At 32.9% G+C, this 16,646-nt stretch overlaps 5 protein-coding genes across 5 annotated transcripts; 4 read left to right on the top strand and 1 right to left on the bottom strand.

The window, feature by feature from the left end:
• Positions 1-790: 790 nt before the first annotated feature.
• Tsp_07120 (hypothetical protein) lies at positions 791-3,956 on the top strand. The gene is made up of 11 exons (XM_003381384.1): positions 791-832; positions 1,015-1,116; positions 1,177-1,299; positions 1,351-1,396; positions 1,451-1,585; positions 1,651-1,751; positions 1,807-1,950; positions 2,016-2,111; positions 2,530-2,644; positions 3,682-3,780; positions 3,847-3,956. Exons 1-11 carry the CDS (start codon positions 791-793, stop codon positions 3,954-3,956), a joined length of 1,113 nt encoding a protein of 370 aa, XP_003381432.1.
• Positions 3,957-5,789: 1,833 nt separating this feature from the next.
• Tsp_07121 (conserved hypothetical protein) lies at positions 5,790-7,283 on the top strand. The gene is made up of 5 exons (XM_003381383.1): positions 5,790-5,832; positions 6,205-6,296; positions 6,390-6,506; positions 6,958-7,059; positions 7,143-7,283. Exons 1-5 carry the CDS (start codon positions 5,790-5,792, stop codon positions 7,281-7,283), a joined length of 495 nt encoding a protein of 164 aa, XP_003381431.1.
• Positions 7,284-8,458: 1,175 nt separating this feature from the next.
• Positions 8,459-9,599, bottom strand: Tsp_07122 (hypothetical protein). Its single transcript, XM_003381382.1, is given in 5 exon segments — positions 8,459-8,717; positions 8,731-8,904; positions 8,942-9,263; positions 9,357-9,435; positions 9,516-9,599. The coding sequence occupies 5 exon segments, from the start codon at positions 9,597-9,599 to the stop codon at positions 8,459-8,461; spliced, it is 918 nt and encodes a 305-aa protein (XP_003381430.1).
• Positions 9,600-10,369: 770 nt separating this feature from the next.
• Positions 10,370-10,957, top strand: Tsp_07123 (hypothetical protein). Its single transcript, XM_003381381.1, has 3 exons — positions 10,370-10,420; positions 10,582-10,814; positions 10,897-10,957. Exons 1-3 carry the CDS (start codon positions 10,370-10,372, stop codon positions 10,955-10,957), a joined length of 345 nt encoding a protein of 114 aa, XP_003381429.1.
• A 1,882-nt stretch (positions 10,958-12,839) lies between these two features.
• Positions 12,840-15,822, top strand: Tsp_07124a (replication protein ADNA-binding subunit; the record flags this gene model as incomplete). The annotated part of the gene is made up of 9 exons (XM_003381380.1): positions 12,840-12,881; positions 12,934-12,981; positions 14,007-14,189; positions 14,266-14,464; positions 14,558-14,697; positions 14,761-14,830; positions 15,142-15,269; positions 15,332-15,445; positions 15,736-15,822. Coding segments are annotated over exons 1-9 (1,011 nt in total), but the record flags the coding sequence as incomplete, so codon positions are not given.
• Positions 15,823-16,646: the final 824 nt, after the last annotated feature.

The following is a 16,646-nucleotide window of genomic DNA, read 5'->3' as shown; positions in this document are numbered from 1 at the left end:
CGACTGAAGCGACAATCGAATACTAACTGCTGAGAAGAGAATAATAAAACATTTTGAATAAAAATCGAACGAAAGAAGACTTATCAACTCAATTAGAATTGAGTTGCTGTTTTAAATAGAAACAGTTTGCTAAAACTTGAAATTTTGTAACCGTAAATTTTACTCTGCTTCGCCTGCGATCCAGTTCTGATTATCAGTCATAAACCCAAATATTTTATTTTTACATTAAAATTGTTTACATTTAGTATTAGGCATTATCACAATGCAAAAATAGTTTAATTTCTAGCAGTATGTTACTCCAGGTCTTACTTTTTTGAGTCAAGTCCTTACGTCAGAAAAATGTTAATTGTATTGCTTAATATTTTGGATTATATAATTACAAATAATTGCATCAGTAGTTAGTTACTAAATATTATAAAAACGTGCCAGAGAATATTTTCTTTATTAATTCTTAATTATCATTTATACGATAGTACAATATTCTCAAAATGATTGTTTGAATGTTTTCAAACTTGAATTTGTAGTAAAAATAATTTCACTTAATTTTATTTTTGTGATGAAATTCTAATGTAAAATATATTTCTGAATCTTATAAATGAAATTGAATTGTAAGTGTATAATTTGAAATTGAATGAATGCAGTTTTTGTTTTTTGTTGAATTGTTTATTAAATTTGTTAGTTTACAGTTATAAAATGAACTCCGTAAAAAGCTTTTGATGGTTGTAATTATTTGTTGCTCGTTTATTTTTTTTATTTTAGCACACTCGAAGGGAAAAGTTCAAAGAAAAAAATGACTGACAGAAATCGTGATGAAGCTTCTAGAAATGTTTCAGTGAGTTTGTGTTAAAGAATAATACTTGTGCTATCAAGGAAATTCTTATTTGTAAGGAAAATTTAAAGAATCTGCTATGTAAATCTATTTTAATTACAGCATGTTTATCAGAATTATTATCTTATTTTAAAGTCTGTTTATTTTATATTTGTTTTTTTATTTATTGTTGTATCTATTTTTAGTCAAGTTCTGTTGATGATTCAATAGATTACTTGTGCGCTTTTACTGGCGGAGAAGTGCGCCGTAATTTACGAAAACAAGGAAAAGAAAGATTAAATAAAGCGGTAAGCTGTGTAATATTTAGTATTCTGTTTATATGTTGGTTTCTTTGGTTTTATATGGAGGAAAAGCGTGCTGCTTTGGAATTGAATCCATATTGGAAAGATGGAGGTAATGGCCTTCCTCCAGAGAATTGTTCAGAAAGTAGCTTTAAGAAGCCGAAATTTCTGAATGATGGCGATTGCAGAGTAAAAGTTCAGTTTTCTGTAAGACACGTTAACAATGACCAATGTTTTTAGTATGGGAAAAATATTTCGGGTGAGGTTTCCGGCTCCTACTTTGGGGGTAAGCGATTGTTTTGCTGTTCAGATGATTTACAAATGATTGTTTTAACTTAAGCTTCTGAAACAGTCAGAGCGAAACCTTTGCAACCCAAGCTTGCTAGGAAGCTAGTTAATGAATATGATCATCGTGGAAAAGATTTCGTGCGTTCTGCAGATGCAGCATCTTCTGAATCAAATTTAGAAGCTTCTGGTTCAATCAAATATATACACTTAAAAATAAATATTTTTTGGCTTATTAAAAACAAACTTTTTTAGAAAGAAATGCACATACTGGAAGAAGAACGGACGGTAAATTAAGAGATGAGTTGAATAAGTTGAAAGCAAAATTGTTTCGTGCAGAAATGATGGGAGATCAAGTGAGAAAAAAATATTTCAATTTTTGGATGGTAAAAATGAAGCGCTTGAATTTAGAATCAGATTAAATCATTGAAAGAAGCAATTGAACATTTTAAATCGAACGATTCCACACCTTCTGAAGAAACAGGATCGAAGGAAGTTGTACTAACCAAAATGAATATTCGTAAAGGAACCACTTTCCTCGTTGATTCAGTAGATGTAAGCATGTATATCTTTGTTTTGTTTTTTCATTTCATCATTTTATAAAATAATTTTTTAATTAGAATGAGAAAAAAGATTTAAATGTTCGGGATATGTTGAAGAAAGAAAAGATGATGACTGATTCCGAAGATTTTGACGTTTATCATTTCCCGACCAAGGTAATAATTATCTTATTGTTCAGTTTGTAATTCTTTTTTATCTTAATTTAAGATTTAAAAAATTAACTGATTGATAATAATTTTAAGTTTTTCTACATAGAAGATGAATTTCGTGAATTTTTTGTTTTTTTTTAATTTTTACGACGGTAAAATTATAAAATTGTATGTATTCTAATATGATTTAGTAGTTGTGATATAAATAATTATTTAATAAAAAGGAAATTTTTGTTAAAAATTTAAATGTAACTGTATTTTCATTCTCTACAACGTACTGAAATTGAATTGAAAATTCGAAATTTCTGTTATTTTTAATTTCAATTTTAATTCAGTGAATCCTATGATTGATTATTGGAAATGTAATGAATAGAATGTAATATGCTTATTTTGAATAATTTATGTTTTGTTTTGTAAATTTAAGAGTATATCCGAAAAACATACAGAAGATTGGACAGTAGATGATATGGTTTTGAGTAGGATGCAGAAATCTGGTTCAAGCAAGCAGGCGGAGAAAATACGAGCTGAACAAATAAGAGGTTAGCAATTTTATCTTTTTCTATTTTGTAAAAATAATTTAATCTTGCAGAAGTAAATTATAAGTTTTCAGTAGAACTGATATTTTTCTTATAGGAGATTGTTTTCTATCATATCTTGTTGAGAAGTTGTTATTTGTCATAAAAGTAATTTTAAGTTATACGGTTTCTTTTTTCCACTAGTAGTTTATTCTGCTTTATAAATAAGCAGTGAATTTTTCGCATTATGCGATTTATGAATTTACTGAATAATTAGAATGTTGAATTTGGTTGATAACAATTGATATGTCTAATTCAGTACTTCAGATTCAAAAATTGAGAGTTGAAATTTGACGAAAATGAAAAGTTTCACAAGTAAATCAGCAAATCTTTTTCTTGATTGATTGTTTGTTTGTTCTCTTCGATGAACAAGCAGAACATTTTTGATTAACGTGAAACAACAGCTAATGAAAGTGAATAATGCGATTGAATTTTACAGTTTCGGTGGTATTAATTTTGGTCAACTTTTTTATTTTGAAATAACACAATTGTTTTGATTCGATTTAAACTTTTTTCAATGGCATTTGATTGTTGCGTAATTTTGGAAAACTTGATGTTTCAGATTTTTGCATTATTTAATTTTGTTTGTTAATTATTTAATTCTGTACAAACATATGTAAAATATGAAAAATTATAATTTGTTTGGGTCTTGTTTTTTGAAATGAATTGTAATTAAAGTTTAGATTAAGAATCGATATGAAAGAAAAATTTATTCAAAAAGGAAGTAATGTGAAAATAGGATATAAAATAATGAATGAAAACTTATTTACTCTGCTTTGGAGGAGATCTGAACAGCGTAGTAGTGGGAGAAAGGGAAAAAATGTTTTATATAATAAGCATTAGTTTACGACCAAGATTGGATGAAATTGTTTGAAAGCTGGTGATGATCGTTGCCGTTGTTCGATCAGATCGACTCATCTGCAATGCATAAGAAAAATTCTACTACACAAATAATAATAATAATAAAATTTGCATATTATCCAATACCTGGTGTTGTACAGTGGATACTGTCGTAGTAGATGACGCCCTTTTGGGGTACGAGCAGCTCGGGTCGGTCGAATTGACTTTGTTCGTTCAGATGGCAGTTGAATTTGGCAAGGGTTTGTTTATCCAATTTCCATTTTGACTTCACCAAATTGGCCGATTTGCAATCAGTTCTCATGTAGCAATGTCTGAGACAAGCTTCTGGATTCGACACCGGGATCATCTTAGCTCGTCGACTGACGAATATGAAATCACGCACCGCGTTGCTTTTCCAACCGCTTGGGCAACCTGAATTTCAATTAATTAATTAAGCAGTTTGTTGTTGAAAAAAAAAGTATATATATAATATTTCGGTGTTTTTTTCAATGGTTCAGTTTTGCATACTGCTATCGTAGAAAATGTCGTAGTAAACATCTTGCTGTCGATCAGGAATGCGGCTTTCGGACGTGGTGGGAGTGGCGTAGACGAGCGCTAGCAAAGCGAGCCGTTGTATTCGCGGACCGATCATGGCTTCTATGGGCCGGCGCCGTGGAGTGGCGTTTTAAATTTTCACATCTGTCCATTGCGCTTAATGGTTGCTAGTTTTGCTTGATTCTTCTTCTTCTTCTTCTTCTTCCACGTCTTATTCTTCCTATTCATATTCTTCTTCTCCTTACCTGGTTACTGGTTGGGAATATCTTGTCCGGGGACACCGCCACGCCCCAAGCAAAGCTGCAGGGTCGGTGCCGGGGCTAGTTTGGCTTTTTCTGCTGCACCGGCACATGACAGCTTCGACTACCGCCGGCGCCGCCTTGTTCACCAATCTTAATGATAATGGTCGTCCAGGCGCCGGCTCGACGCCAATTCAACCCACAGGCAAGGTTGGTTCTGCAACGGTTTTTCATTATGCTTTAACTATTATTATTATTATCAGTTATCTGATTGTTATCTTCTTTTTTGCATGCCTTTGTTATTATTTGTTGTAATGAATTTTATGCTTATTAATTTTTTTAGAAGCAGTATTTAGAAAATAAATTATCCAACTATGCAACTTTTGTTAAAATTATTGTCGATTATTTGTATATAAAAATGAAAGAATATATAAGTATTTTTCTAATTGAAAATTGTACTACTGCATGGAAGATGAATTTATTTATTGTTCACGTAATTTTTGCCTTGTTTCCTTTTTCGTGTTCACAAATTTTGTATCAATTTGCATTGAATACTTTAAAAACAGTTGTTTGTTGTTTTGTAAAAGTTGTTAACGATTTGATGGATGAATTTAGCATCAGTTTGATAAATAGGCTTTCTTATTGAAGGTGCTCAGGTTGTTGAGATTTTTACAATTGAAGATTGTTTTCTCTTATGCTTACATGTGTCGATTATCATTAATTAGATGTGTAGAAAAGAAGACATTTTTTTTACTTATTCAATTGTGAAAAATCTTATTCCTAGCTTTAGTTGTAGTTTCTTGTATAGAATATCTTTTTTCTGTGTTGTTGTTGTTTGTGTCAGCATTCTTGAAATGACTTCTCTTATGGAATCAATCAAAACATTATTTATTGGACCGTATGCTGCAGTTGATGAAGTGAATGCAGTGCACAATTATTGATATTGATGAGATTCGAGAAAGCAACCAGACGACGAATATTGCTGAAATTCTTGCTTATTTTTTTTGTTATTATGATAATGTGACGTGATATTTGTGCTGTTGAAATTGAGGCTGCTTGAAGGGAAAATATTCATAATTGGTCGATAATTGGAAAAACAAGAACAAACAGCTTCGGTTATAAATTTTGCACGACATTTGGACAAATTGCGCACGAGGAAATTGTCCATCTATAAAGAAAGATTATTATTTGACGTCGTCAGTTGATAATAATTCATAATTTTCTAAATCAAGCGAACAGTTAGTTCAACAGTGTGAATTATTGCCTGCAACATTTGTCACCGTTTGATGATAATTGTGAAGATAAGACAAATTATTGACCCGCAAAAATATTTGTGATTAATTTTCCAAGAAGAACCGATGCTCTTCTTCTTTTATGCATGCAATTTTCCTAGTTGAAGCAGAGATGAAATTTTTGTACAGCTTTTTTGTCATATTTGTTCTTTTTTTTCTTTTAAATAATTTTTCCTATCACGGATGGATGAGCTTTCGGCGATTGTTATTGACGCCAAAAGCGCACGTAAGCACGTTGATCATCCATCATTTGGGTAGTGTTTTTGATTTTTGAATGAGATAACTTTTGACAGCGGTGATTTTTAATGCAAAACAGGCTTTTTCAAATTTGTGCGCAATTAGTTGAATGTGCTTATGTGTTTCACTGTTGTGACCAAACTGAAGTAATTATTATTATTATTATTATGAAATTGATTGATTGTACTTGCAAATGTATAAAATTGATTTTGCAATCATTATTGATCAGGAAAAAAGTTGAATATCAAAAAGAAATCTAATAATAATAATAATAAATACGTGCAACAATTTTTTTTTCAAACTTAGTCATTGTAATACTGAAAGTGTTGAATAAAATGTTAATTAATTTTTTCTTCTCAAGATTTTCGACGCCAGGAACAGAAATTGGACACTTGCGTAAGATGCGTCGAAGGGAAATTGGACAGGCATTTTGTAATTGCATTTGGCAATCAGGTTTGCTTTTCCTTTTCTTTTCCACTCGTAGAATTATGAATTAACAAATTCTCAACGTTATAATACTTCACTGATTCATGCAAATTGCTGCAGACTTATTTGGCTTTGCCGAAAAACAAACCCCTCGTCCGCAATCATTGCCTGATTGCACCGTTGAATCACGTTTCCAGTTGTGCACAAATGGACGAAGATGTGTTGGATGAAATCAAAGTAAGCAGATATATATATACATATGTTACCAACTTTTAAATTTTTTTCATTTTAATAATTTTTATTGCAACTGTTTGTTTGTTTGTTTGTTAGTTTTGGCGTGAAAAATTGGTGGCAATGTTTCGTACACAAAGTTTGTGTTGTATCTTTTTCGAAACTGCCAAAAATGTCAAACACATGCCTCATTGTTTTCTGGAATGCATACCTGTCAGTAAAAAGATCTTCGAATGTGCACCGATGTATTTCAAAGTATTTTGCTTTATTATTATGTTTTTTTTCTTCTAATACAACGAATTTTTTAATCAATACGAAGCAAGCAATAATGGAATGTGAGGATAGCTCCAGAGATAATGCGGTGTTGATTGATATGAAGGAAAGAGATGTTAAAAGAGTGGTAATTTTATTTGTTCTTTGCTTTTTTATTTGATTTTAATGATTTTAAAAATTACAGATTCCAGCTGGATTTTCTTACTTTGTAGTTTACTTTGGTTTGGAAGGAGGCATGGCGCACATCATAGAAAATGAATCGCTGGTTCCATCGTGGTTTGGCCAGGTAAACAACATCACTATATTGGCATACTTTTTCTTTTAAACATAATTTCGCTCTTTCATATTCATATGGCTAATTTGTCATAGGAAGTGATCGGCGGTATGCTTGGATTAGAATATAATCAGTGGCGTAAACCAGCCAACGAAGTATTAGAACAACAAGTGAAACGTGTTACAACTTTCAAAAAACAGTTGAAGGAATTTGACAGCACAATATTTCAAAAATAATTTCAAGCTAAAATTTTCAAATTGCCATCAGTAATCACACTTGTGATAAAAATATTATTTTATAAACTATATTTCCTAAATTTAAACATTTTAGTATTAATTTAAAGTTGTTCAAAATGCCCCAGTAATTGAAGAAAAAAAGTTATTTAAATGGATGAAAATTATTGCGGAAACCTGGATTCAGCAGTGTACTGCGTCCGTGCTATCACTGACAACTACAATTCAGAGGATTTAATCTTCATAGAGACTTTTTTTTCCAGATGCATCGTACTCTTATGAGGTTTCATATTTTCATTGCTGTTATTTTTACACTGGTTCAGTGTGATTTTAGTATAATTATTTCTTTTTTAAATATATTTTATGGATCTCCAACAGTGCTGATTCCTTATTTTGATATAGCGAACAATAAACTTTGCCAACTATCAATAGTTGTTATGGCGGATGATAAACGTAAAGCGGCCGGAAACGCGCCTACTGTGCACTTTAGGACTATATATTGCGAACACTAAATCCAGTGAAACGCAGCAAAACGATGCACTTATCCAATGTGCACCTAACCAAGTACGATTGTAATTCAATTACAATTTGTATAATTTTGCATACTTTTTCATAATTTTAAATTTTCATTACAGTTACTTTAAATTTTATCCAGTCTAATCCTCCACTATAACATTATGTTTGACTTTTTCTATATTCAGTTTGTATTATCTTTTATAATTTTCAAATAAGTACTAATTTAATTTTAATGTAAATTACTTACAGGTGAATTGCCATCGAACACAAACAAGAACGATATTATGGAGTGAACTGAAAAATAGAATGCGGGATTATAGAAATTTACCCTTCTTACAGACAGCTGCGCAAATTAGTCATTGTATACTTTTTCTCGAATTTTATTTTATAGTACTTGATACTGATAACAAGTGAATTCGAAAACAACAAAAAAAATTTAACCATCATCAAAAGAATAACTTTTCATTTATTGAGAAAATACACAAATATCAAAGAAATCATTAAGTATCAGATGAAAAATGAATACAATGTATCGGCAATAACAAGCTCATTAAAGAACAATAATCTTCACATTCGAATGCTAATAAATATAATTCCGCAGACGAAGCGACAAATATATTCGAGTATTAGAAGCCACTTTTGGATTATTACGTTTCATTGTTTTATGTGTTCTTCGATAATGATTTCTTCATCCTCAGGCAGTCACATTTGTGACAACTGCTCGTAGTATTTCTTTCCAAAACTTGATGGCAATGTAAGCATTGCAATCGTCCAATCATCGCGCTTGATATGTCTCTAGGAATGTTCCTAATGCTTCGAGGACGCGCACATGTAATTCCATTTGATTTATCAATTGTCGAAGACGCAATAAGTTCCATCCAGTGGTAACCACTGACAGCTTTTACTGTTCTTTCATATGCTCTTCAATTATTACTTCTTGTTTTCTAATTCATCATATGCGGGCGGGCATCGCGGCTTCGCCATTTGTTCGTCAAAGAACGACCTGCTATTGGTGGAGCAACGTTTCCAGTGAGGAGTGATCAGAGATAGCTGAAGTTCTGGATCATGTTGGCGTCGTGTTGGCATGTATCGAAGTTCTAAACTCGTCCTGAAATCCTTAACAATCACGAAAATTTCCATCAAACTTCTTTATTTCCAGCTTTGGAAGTCGCACATTGAGGAATTTGTTCTGGTTGAGTGGATCAGATGTTCCCCTGTTACTGGATCCATTTGCACGTTCTGCATCAGGGTTCCAGTATCTTTGAACTGAGTGTTTGTCGTTCGTCGAAAAAATCGTCAATATTTTCCATTGCTTCGCTGATGTCGACCATCGGTCAGAGATTTTCACCAAGCAGATCTGTCTGCGCTCTTTTTTACTATCCAAAGTATCTTTCAGATCGTCAATGGCTGATGTCAGCCAACGCAATTGAGGAATAATGAAGCAATTTGTCCATCTCAAGTATCGATCTGAACAGTTTCACATTCACCATTTAATTTTTGCAGAGAAGCCGTTCAGAAATCTCGACTTCTTCAGTCAATGAGGTTCTGCTTCTCAGAGACTGTCCCGTCTGCGAAATCCGTCGGTGTGTTCCAGACTCGTGGTACCAAAACATGTAGCAGCCGCGTCAAATAATTCTGGCTACACTTGATCTGATAGTCGGGTTCTTTGTGACCATTTTTGTCTAGGTAGAAAGTCAAGTTCAATATCGACTATCCAACTTCTGTCGCGTCAACACCACTTTCACGTTGCGTTCGGGAAATAAGAAGCACAACTGAGTGATGACACAACTTTATTCTGGCCATATGAACAAAGTCAACCAATAACTAAATCGTATCCGTTAAGAGTCACAAATGCACAAGTTAAGCAACAGTCACACGCATTTTAATACGTCAGTTCTCCAAACTTCCATCAATCAATCAAACTTCCCCTCTTTCTCTCTCCTTCTTCTTCAGTCTTACTGTAATGACATTCAGGTTCCAACACGTCAACTACAAAATCCTCTGTTTTGTCGTTTACAACATAATTATTTCAAAAGCTCTGTTTTAACTGTTATTGCAATATTAAAAATAATTTTTCTGATAATAAATTATTCATCTTGTGAAATCAGTAAATTATAATTAATTTATTATTATGTTCAGGTGAAGGAAGACTGCTGAGTATTTCACCTTGAAAATCAATAAATACTGTAGAAATACAGTAGTAATAGAACTGGCGTGGTGATGTGGAATGATTAATATGGAAAGTTGGTATGAATATGTAGTAAAGAAGAATAATTAATTGGTTTGTTGGCATTGTTGCGATTAAACTACTGCCCTTTTATAAGCAAAACCCGTGAACTGGGATTTCACAGGTATAAGTTCAAATTGTAGTGTTTTTGACAAACTTTTGCCACGTCATCTCATCCTTTTTAGAATTAGTCGCTAATGAGGTTGATGAATTAGTGGAACTCGTTCAAGATTCATCGTACAAAAACCTTAAATGACGCCTGTTGTAACGTTTTGGCATATCTAAAATGTAACACTTTCTTGTAATCACTACTGCATGGGCAGTTGGCAACGTGAAGTCGTTCCAGATGTTTCGTGATGAACTAAAGTTGTGGCAATGCTATCGACCAGAATGCATGGTTTCTCCGTAACCAATTTTTGTGTTGTCTACTTGTGAACATGGAAATGATAATTGAAATGGAAATTTTGCCAACGTAAAGGAAATGGCCAACAGATCTGATAATTTCTTTTCATGAATCACTGCCGTCCCAATGGAAACTTATGACAAAATTGTATCAAGCTTGGCAAACAACTGCGCTCTTGGCAAAAATCGACACCAGGCTCACCTCAACATCCCTACACTAGGACTGATGCGAAGGGCGCATTGAAGGATAATGGAAATTATTCTGCGAAGCAGGTGTGGCGTAGCTGTTTTACTAATCGCAGATTCAGCGTCGCAGTCCGCCAGTGTTATGGACGCGACTTTCCTGAGCTGACATTATTTCATTATTATTTTTCGTGTTGTGCTGTATTGTTCGTATATTGTGTTTATTGTATTTTTATCTTGTGCTTATTTGCTGAATAAAGAAATTGTACTTGTGCTGATGTCTTGTAGTCGCGAAGCGGGGAAGGGAGAACGAACTGGCATTGCTGATGCTGTCCGCGACCATCACTAGGCACTAAGGCGAAGAAGCCACAAAAAATTGGTCGTTATCAATTTCATACAGGGCGATTGCCTACAAATCTTCATTTTATATTAATTTAACGACAGTATTTTCTTGTGAAGGGAATCGTCAGATTTTGGTACAAAATATACTGTTGAAGGAGAGTTTACTTTTTCTTGTTGGTTTTAGGTGTGGTACCTCACCCAATCAGAATTAGTTTACGGATCGCTATGGCGGATTCATTACCGAAGTGTTGCAGCGATGAACTGTGAATCTTTTTCGGTTCAAAGTGATTATTAGTTCTCTTGCCCGAACTTTAGTAACAAACAAGTGGTTCGTTCCTAAACTCCAAGAAGCGTTGCTCTGATGTAGAATAATGTTGATGTAATGATAATGATGATTCCTCGTAAGTGTAATGATGTGTAATTATACTACTCGCCACCTGTTCCGCCGACTTTTCACCTCTCATATTTGCTCCGGAGAGAACTTTTGACTTTGAAGGAAGCAGTTCTTTTATGCCATGACAACGCTTAATGATACCAAACTGAAGCACGATGTCGAATTCTTTTATTACTATTTGAAGCCGGAAGACCGTCTGTGTTGATCGAGTGAAACTGCTATTTGTTGACGCTACTGATTATTGATAATTAAACAATTTGCAGTGTGATTCCGTAATAAATAAATACAATCATCATTTCAACATATCGTTCATCCATAAAGTCAAAGTTATTCCATGGTTTCTTCCTGTGAAGAACTCTCTAGCAGAACCAGCTGTGTCTAGTATTATATTCTTTAACTTTGAATATCCATATGTGCTGTAGAACTGAAATTGTAATATAGCCAACTTGACGGTGCAATAAATAATAATAGTTGAGTTCAGTAAGCTATTGGATAAAAATGAATTAGAAGAAAACAAATCATAGTGTAAATTTTCCAAAGTTAAAACTTTCTTTATTTTTTTTTCTCTAAAATCGGATCATTATCAAAATTTGTCAAACCGTAGCCACCAAATATTAACTTTTGCCAAAAAGGTGGCCAAATATTAACTTTTGTAAATTGTTCATATCTGGCGTAACATCTATACTTCTGAATTTGGGACAACCTCGTTTTCTTAAATGCTGTCGATCGCGCTACATGTTTTTGTAAAATTCTGCATATGAAACGGAAACTGAATTATTATGAAGCATAAAATTTTATGTTAGAACTTCGTCTATTCAAATGTCACTAACTTTTGTTACCTGAATTTCATTATTAGTCTTTCTGTAAATGGTACTTTATTTTGGCTATGTTTAAAATTCGTTCTGAAAGTGAGAAGTTCTGTAAAAAGTGAAAATTTAAATACTTGTAAATAAATTATTAAATATTATGTTTTATTCCGGTTAAGCATACGCATCGTTACAGTAAGAATGTGTCCACTATCACCACTGTAACGTTTTGAAACTTGCGTAATGTAAAAGTTTACTTTGAAACAGTGATCGATTATTGTCGCATTTTTATTTTAATTATTTAGCGTTCATTATTTATAAATTAATCACACTGCTTCGTTATCATGTTGTGTGAAAAATTCGAACTTGAACTTCGAGTTTGACAAATTTTATTCGATGAACAATGAAAATTGTCAAGAATTGTTCGTTTTGTTAGTAGACAAATGTTATTTCCTGATGTTAATTTGCACTTTTTAAGTTTTGGAATGTGTCTATTTTATTGTATGATTAAGATTTTGATCCTTTTAAAATGAGGTTATCTAAGCTAATGATTTAATCTCTCGCGTTCATTTGACCTGTTTTAAATGAATTTTTTAAGTAACAAAATTGATTCAATAAATTTTTAATAATAAAGTTTGCTCTTTTTGATGAATTAAAAAGCAACAAATGAATTCTTTTAGGTGTTTAGCATGGCTGCTGTTATACCGCAACTTTCTGAAAATGCAGTTGAAGTAAATTATCGAACTTTATGAAAGCTTATTGTTAAACTATGTTTTTTATTAGGGTATGCTGAATCAAGTGGCCAAATGCCCACTGGTAGTTCAGATGGTTGTAAGTTTTTAGTTTATATAGTTACATTATACGTTTGTGCAAAAGCGATTGAAAATTTAGCAATATAAAAAGATAAGCGATCCACATACAAATCAAACTACAAGATATCGGCTGCATTTATCCGATGGGCATGAATCATCTGGAAGTAATTTTGCAATATAATTAAAACCTAATCTACAGGCAGAAACTGAGGAATTAAAATTTTTATTTTAAAATATATTTTAGCTTGTATGCTGGCAACCCAAAGAAACGAACTGATTGAAAATGGCACTTTAGATAATTTGGCAGTTATCAAAGTGAACCATTATATATCAAATCAAATTCAAAGGTGATGTATTTTTTTCTGATTTTTACAAAAATTAATTATTGGCAGTGTTGACTATCATTTTACGTTAATTGATAAAGTTTCGTACGGGAGTTGAATAAAAATCTTAGATTCTGTTTGTTTTTGTGATTAAATTTTATGCATGCCTACTAATGATGTGAAACTGTTTTTTTTTCATTTTCAGTACAATTGTTAAATACTGTTGGCATTTTAGTAAGAAATTTGTCGTTTTGGTCGATTTTGAAGTCCTAGTTCCTGGTCGTATTGTCGGTAAAGTACTTGGTGAACCGAAGAATGGACCCAAGATGTCTATGTTTTTTCAAGGAGATCCAGGTTTATCGACGCATTTGAATTGTAAAGTTGTGTTTATTTTTGCATATATATATATGTATATTTCAGTGAAGTCGACCGTTTCAGAAGAGTGCGAAATTACAAAGAATTCTTCGTCTCTTACGGCATCGTCAGCGACGAAATCCGATAATTCTTCGACTCTTACGGCATCGTCAGTGACAAAATCGCATAATTCTTCCACTCGTACTGCATCGTTAGCGTCGAAATCGGATAATTCATCAATAGCTCCTCAAGGCGAACAGCAGAGAATTATTTTTCCAATTATCAGTCTCTCTCCTTATCAGAGCAAGTAAGATTTTCAATTCTGTTTCTTTTTTTGTTCGCTTTCTGCAAATTATGCAAATTTGAGTGTGATTTTAGATGGTGTATTCGAGCTCGGGTGACTAGAAAAACGGACATTAGAAATTGGAGCAACAAACGTGGAGATGGTAAATTGTTCAGCGTTGATTTGATGGATGAAAGCGGTGAGATTCGAGCGACTGCGTTTAATCAAGAATGTGATCGTCTTTTCAGTGTTCTCCAACCAAAACAGGTATTCGTCAAATTGATATATTTATTTGTATGTACAATTTTGTTGTTGTTGTTGTTGTTGTTGTTGTGATGTTCAGGTTTATCTAATCCGTGGTGGTATTATCAAAGTGGCGAACAGACAGTTCACGTCAATAGACAACGATTATGAGTTGGCATTTTCCTCTGAAACTCAGGTTGAACCGTGCAAAGATGAAAATGTTCATAAATTGCCGTTATTGTCATTTCGTTTTGTGAAATTCGACGAAATTCCGCGGACGAACAGGAAACAGCTAATCGGTGAGAGACTTTTGGAATTTCAATTTCAATTTTAATTATGCGAATCAGATATATATGTATATATGGATTGCAAATTGTGAAATTAACTTTCAGACATACTGGGAGTTGTGGAGAAAATTGGCGAATTGGAGCACAAAGTGGCAAGGGCTAGTCAACGAGAACTGTTGAAACGAGATCTTTTCTTGATTGACGATACGAAAACAGCTATCACGTTGACATTGTGGGGAAATGAGGTTTTGTTGTTGGTTTTGCTTTTCAAATAAATAAACATTTTGTTTACTCTGTTTATATTTCAGGCCGAGAATTTCAAACAACACGGTCATCCGATCATAGCTGTGAAAGGTGTAAGAATATCCGATTTTGGAGGTTTGTTATTGTTGTTTTGCTTTGATATATATATATATATATATATATATGTGGGGTTTTTTATTTTGTGAAGGCGGTGTATCGTTGAGTACTGTTGGAGATGGACAGATACACGTTGATCCTGATATACCTGAAGCTCACAAACTTCGTGGCTGGTTCGAAAGACAAGATGCACTTGAAATTGGTCAGAATTTATCCACATTTAGCGGCGACTCGTCTTCAAGCAGCAACCTTTGTAAATTGAAATTATTACATTTTTTTGTGTTGTGTTTGCTTTTTTTTCTTTTATTTATTGACATCACGTTTCACAGATAAAAATTTGGTTCCTGTTGCGTTGGCCGATCCGAATCGTAAAACTGAAGCTGTCGGCGATAATGCTGAATATTTCAACGTCAGTGGTAGCGTGATGTACATCAGTCGTGAGAATTGCATGTATCCGGTAATTGAAAATAAAAATACACTTTAAAAAGTTTTCAAATATATTATATTTTGTTCTGTTAGGCTTGTCCATCACCAGATTGTAACAAAAAGATTGCCGACCTGAACACAGGTCTGTATCGTTGTGAAAAATGCAACAAAGATTTTCCAAGTTTCAAATGGCGTTTGCTTCTGTCTGTACGTAATTAAATTGCTAATTTTTAATTTTTGTGATTTGATTTGGTTTGAATTGTTCATAATTGGGATTGTAATTGTCATTTAGATTCGCGTGGGTGATTTTAGCGGTTCAGTGATGACAACATTGTTTCAAGATACCGCAGAGAAGCTTTTGAACTGCGACGTGGATCGTTTGGTCAATCTTAGGGAACAGGTATCATTTTAATATTTAAAAATAATTTCACTTGATATTCTGCTACATTACAGTATAGTTTTTTCTGTTTTTTTTTCTTTCGAATTATTTTATTTAGGATGTGGACAGTTACGATGCTGTATTTGATAATGTTTTGTTGAAAAGTTTCATTTTTCGTCTCCGAGCGAAGCAAGAAATTTACAATGTGAGTACAAAAATTAAATTTTATTTTTGAATTATAATGTTCAATGAAGTAGAATAAATACGTTGTTCAGGTGGAAATATAATGTTTGACATTTCAGAAATTTACCAGTATAAAAATGAATATATTAAAACGCAAACAGAATTGTTTCCAAATAGTGTTTTATGTCATATGAAAGATGAGACATTATAAACGTAAATATTACAATGTTTACGTAATTTAGGATGAAATGCGTATGAAGTACGTTTGCATGCAAGTTTATGAAATCAACAAGCTGCAGTACATCGGTTATGTAGAAGAAGAAGTTAAACGTTTGGCATCCTTACCTTCACCTTACTGATATATCTGCATTATTTTTACTTATTTATCATATTTTTATGTGCGAACAATAGCATATAATACATTTTATTATATCGCAAATGTATTGTAAAATATTTACAGTCTTATGTGTATATGCAGTATTGTCGACATTTCTTCATGTACTCACATAATGGTAGATACTATTTCCTTTAAACGTTTTAATTAGTGTGCGGATGTAATACCGCTTTTACGATCCGGAACTCGCACTATGACTTGTAATAAACGAAACTTGCATTGTTGTCCAGAATAACAGTTGCCTTTTACAGTGACATGCATTCAAATTAGTAGACAACAAACATTGCATTGAAAAAGGTGGGATGGTCCCACTTGGGCTCAATTTTGTTCCCATTCGGTCCCACTGTTCATTTATTGGTCGTTGTCCTCGCTATTTTATTAGACCGTAAAGTCTTTTTCGTATTGGTTTTCCTTGTCTGATTGCTCATTGATTCAAACCTTTCCCTTGTGAT

The sequence above is a fragment of the Trichinella spiralis genome (assembly GCF_000181795.1).
Source record: "Trichinella spiralis strain ISS 195 chromosome Unknown Scfld1, whole genome shotgun sequence".
Classification (NCBI taxonomy): domain Eukaryota; kingdom Metazoa; phylum Nematoda; class Enoplea; order Trichinellida; family Trichinellidae; genus Trichinella; species Trichinella spiralis.
The sequence above is the reverse complement of the archived record's forward strand: the minus strand, read 5'-3'. Positions and strand labels throughout refer to the sequence as shown.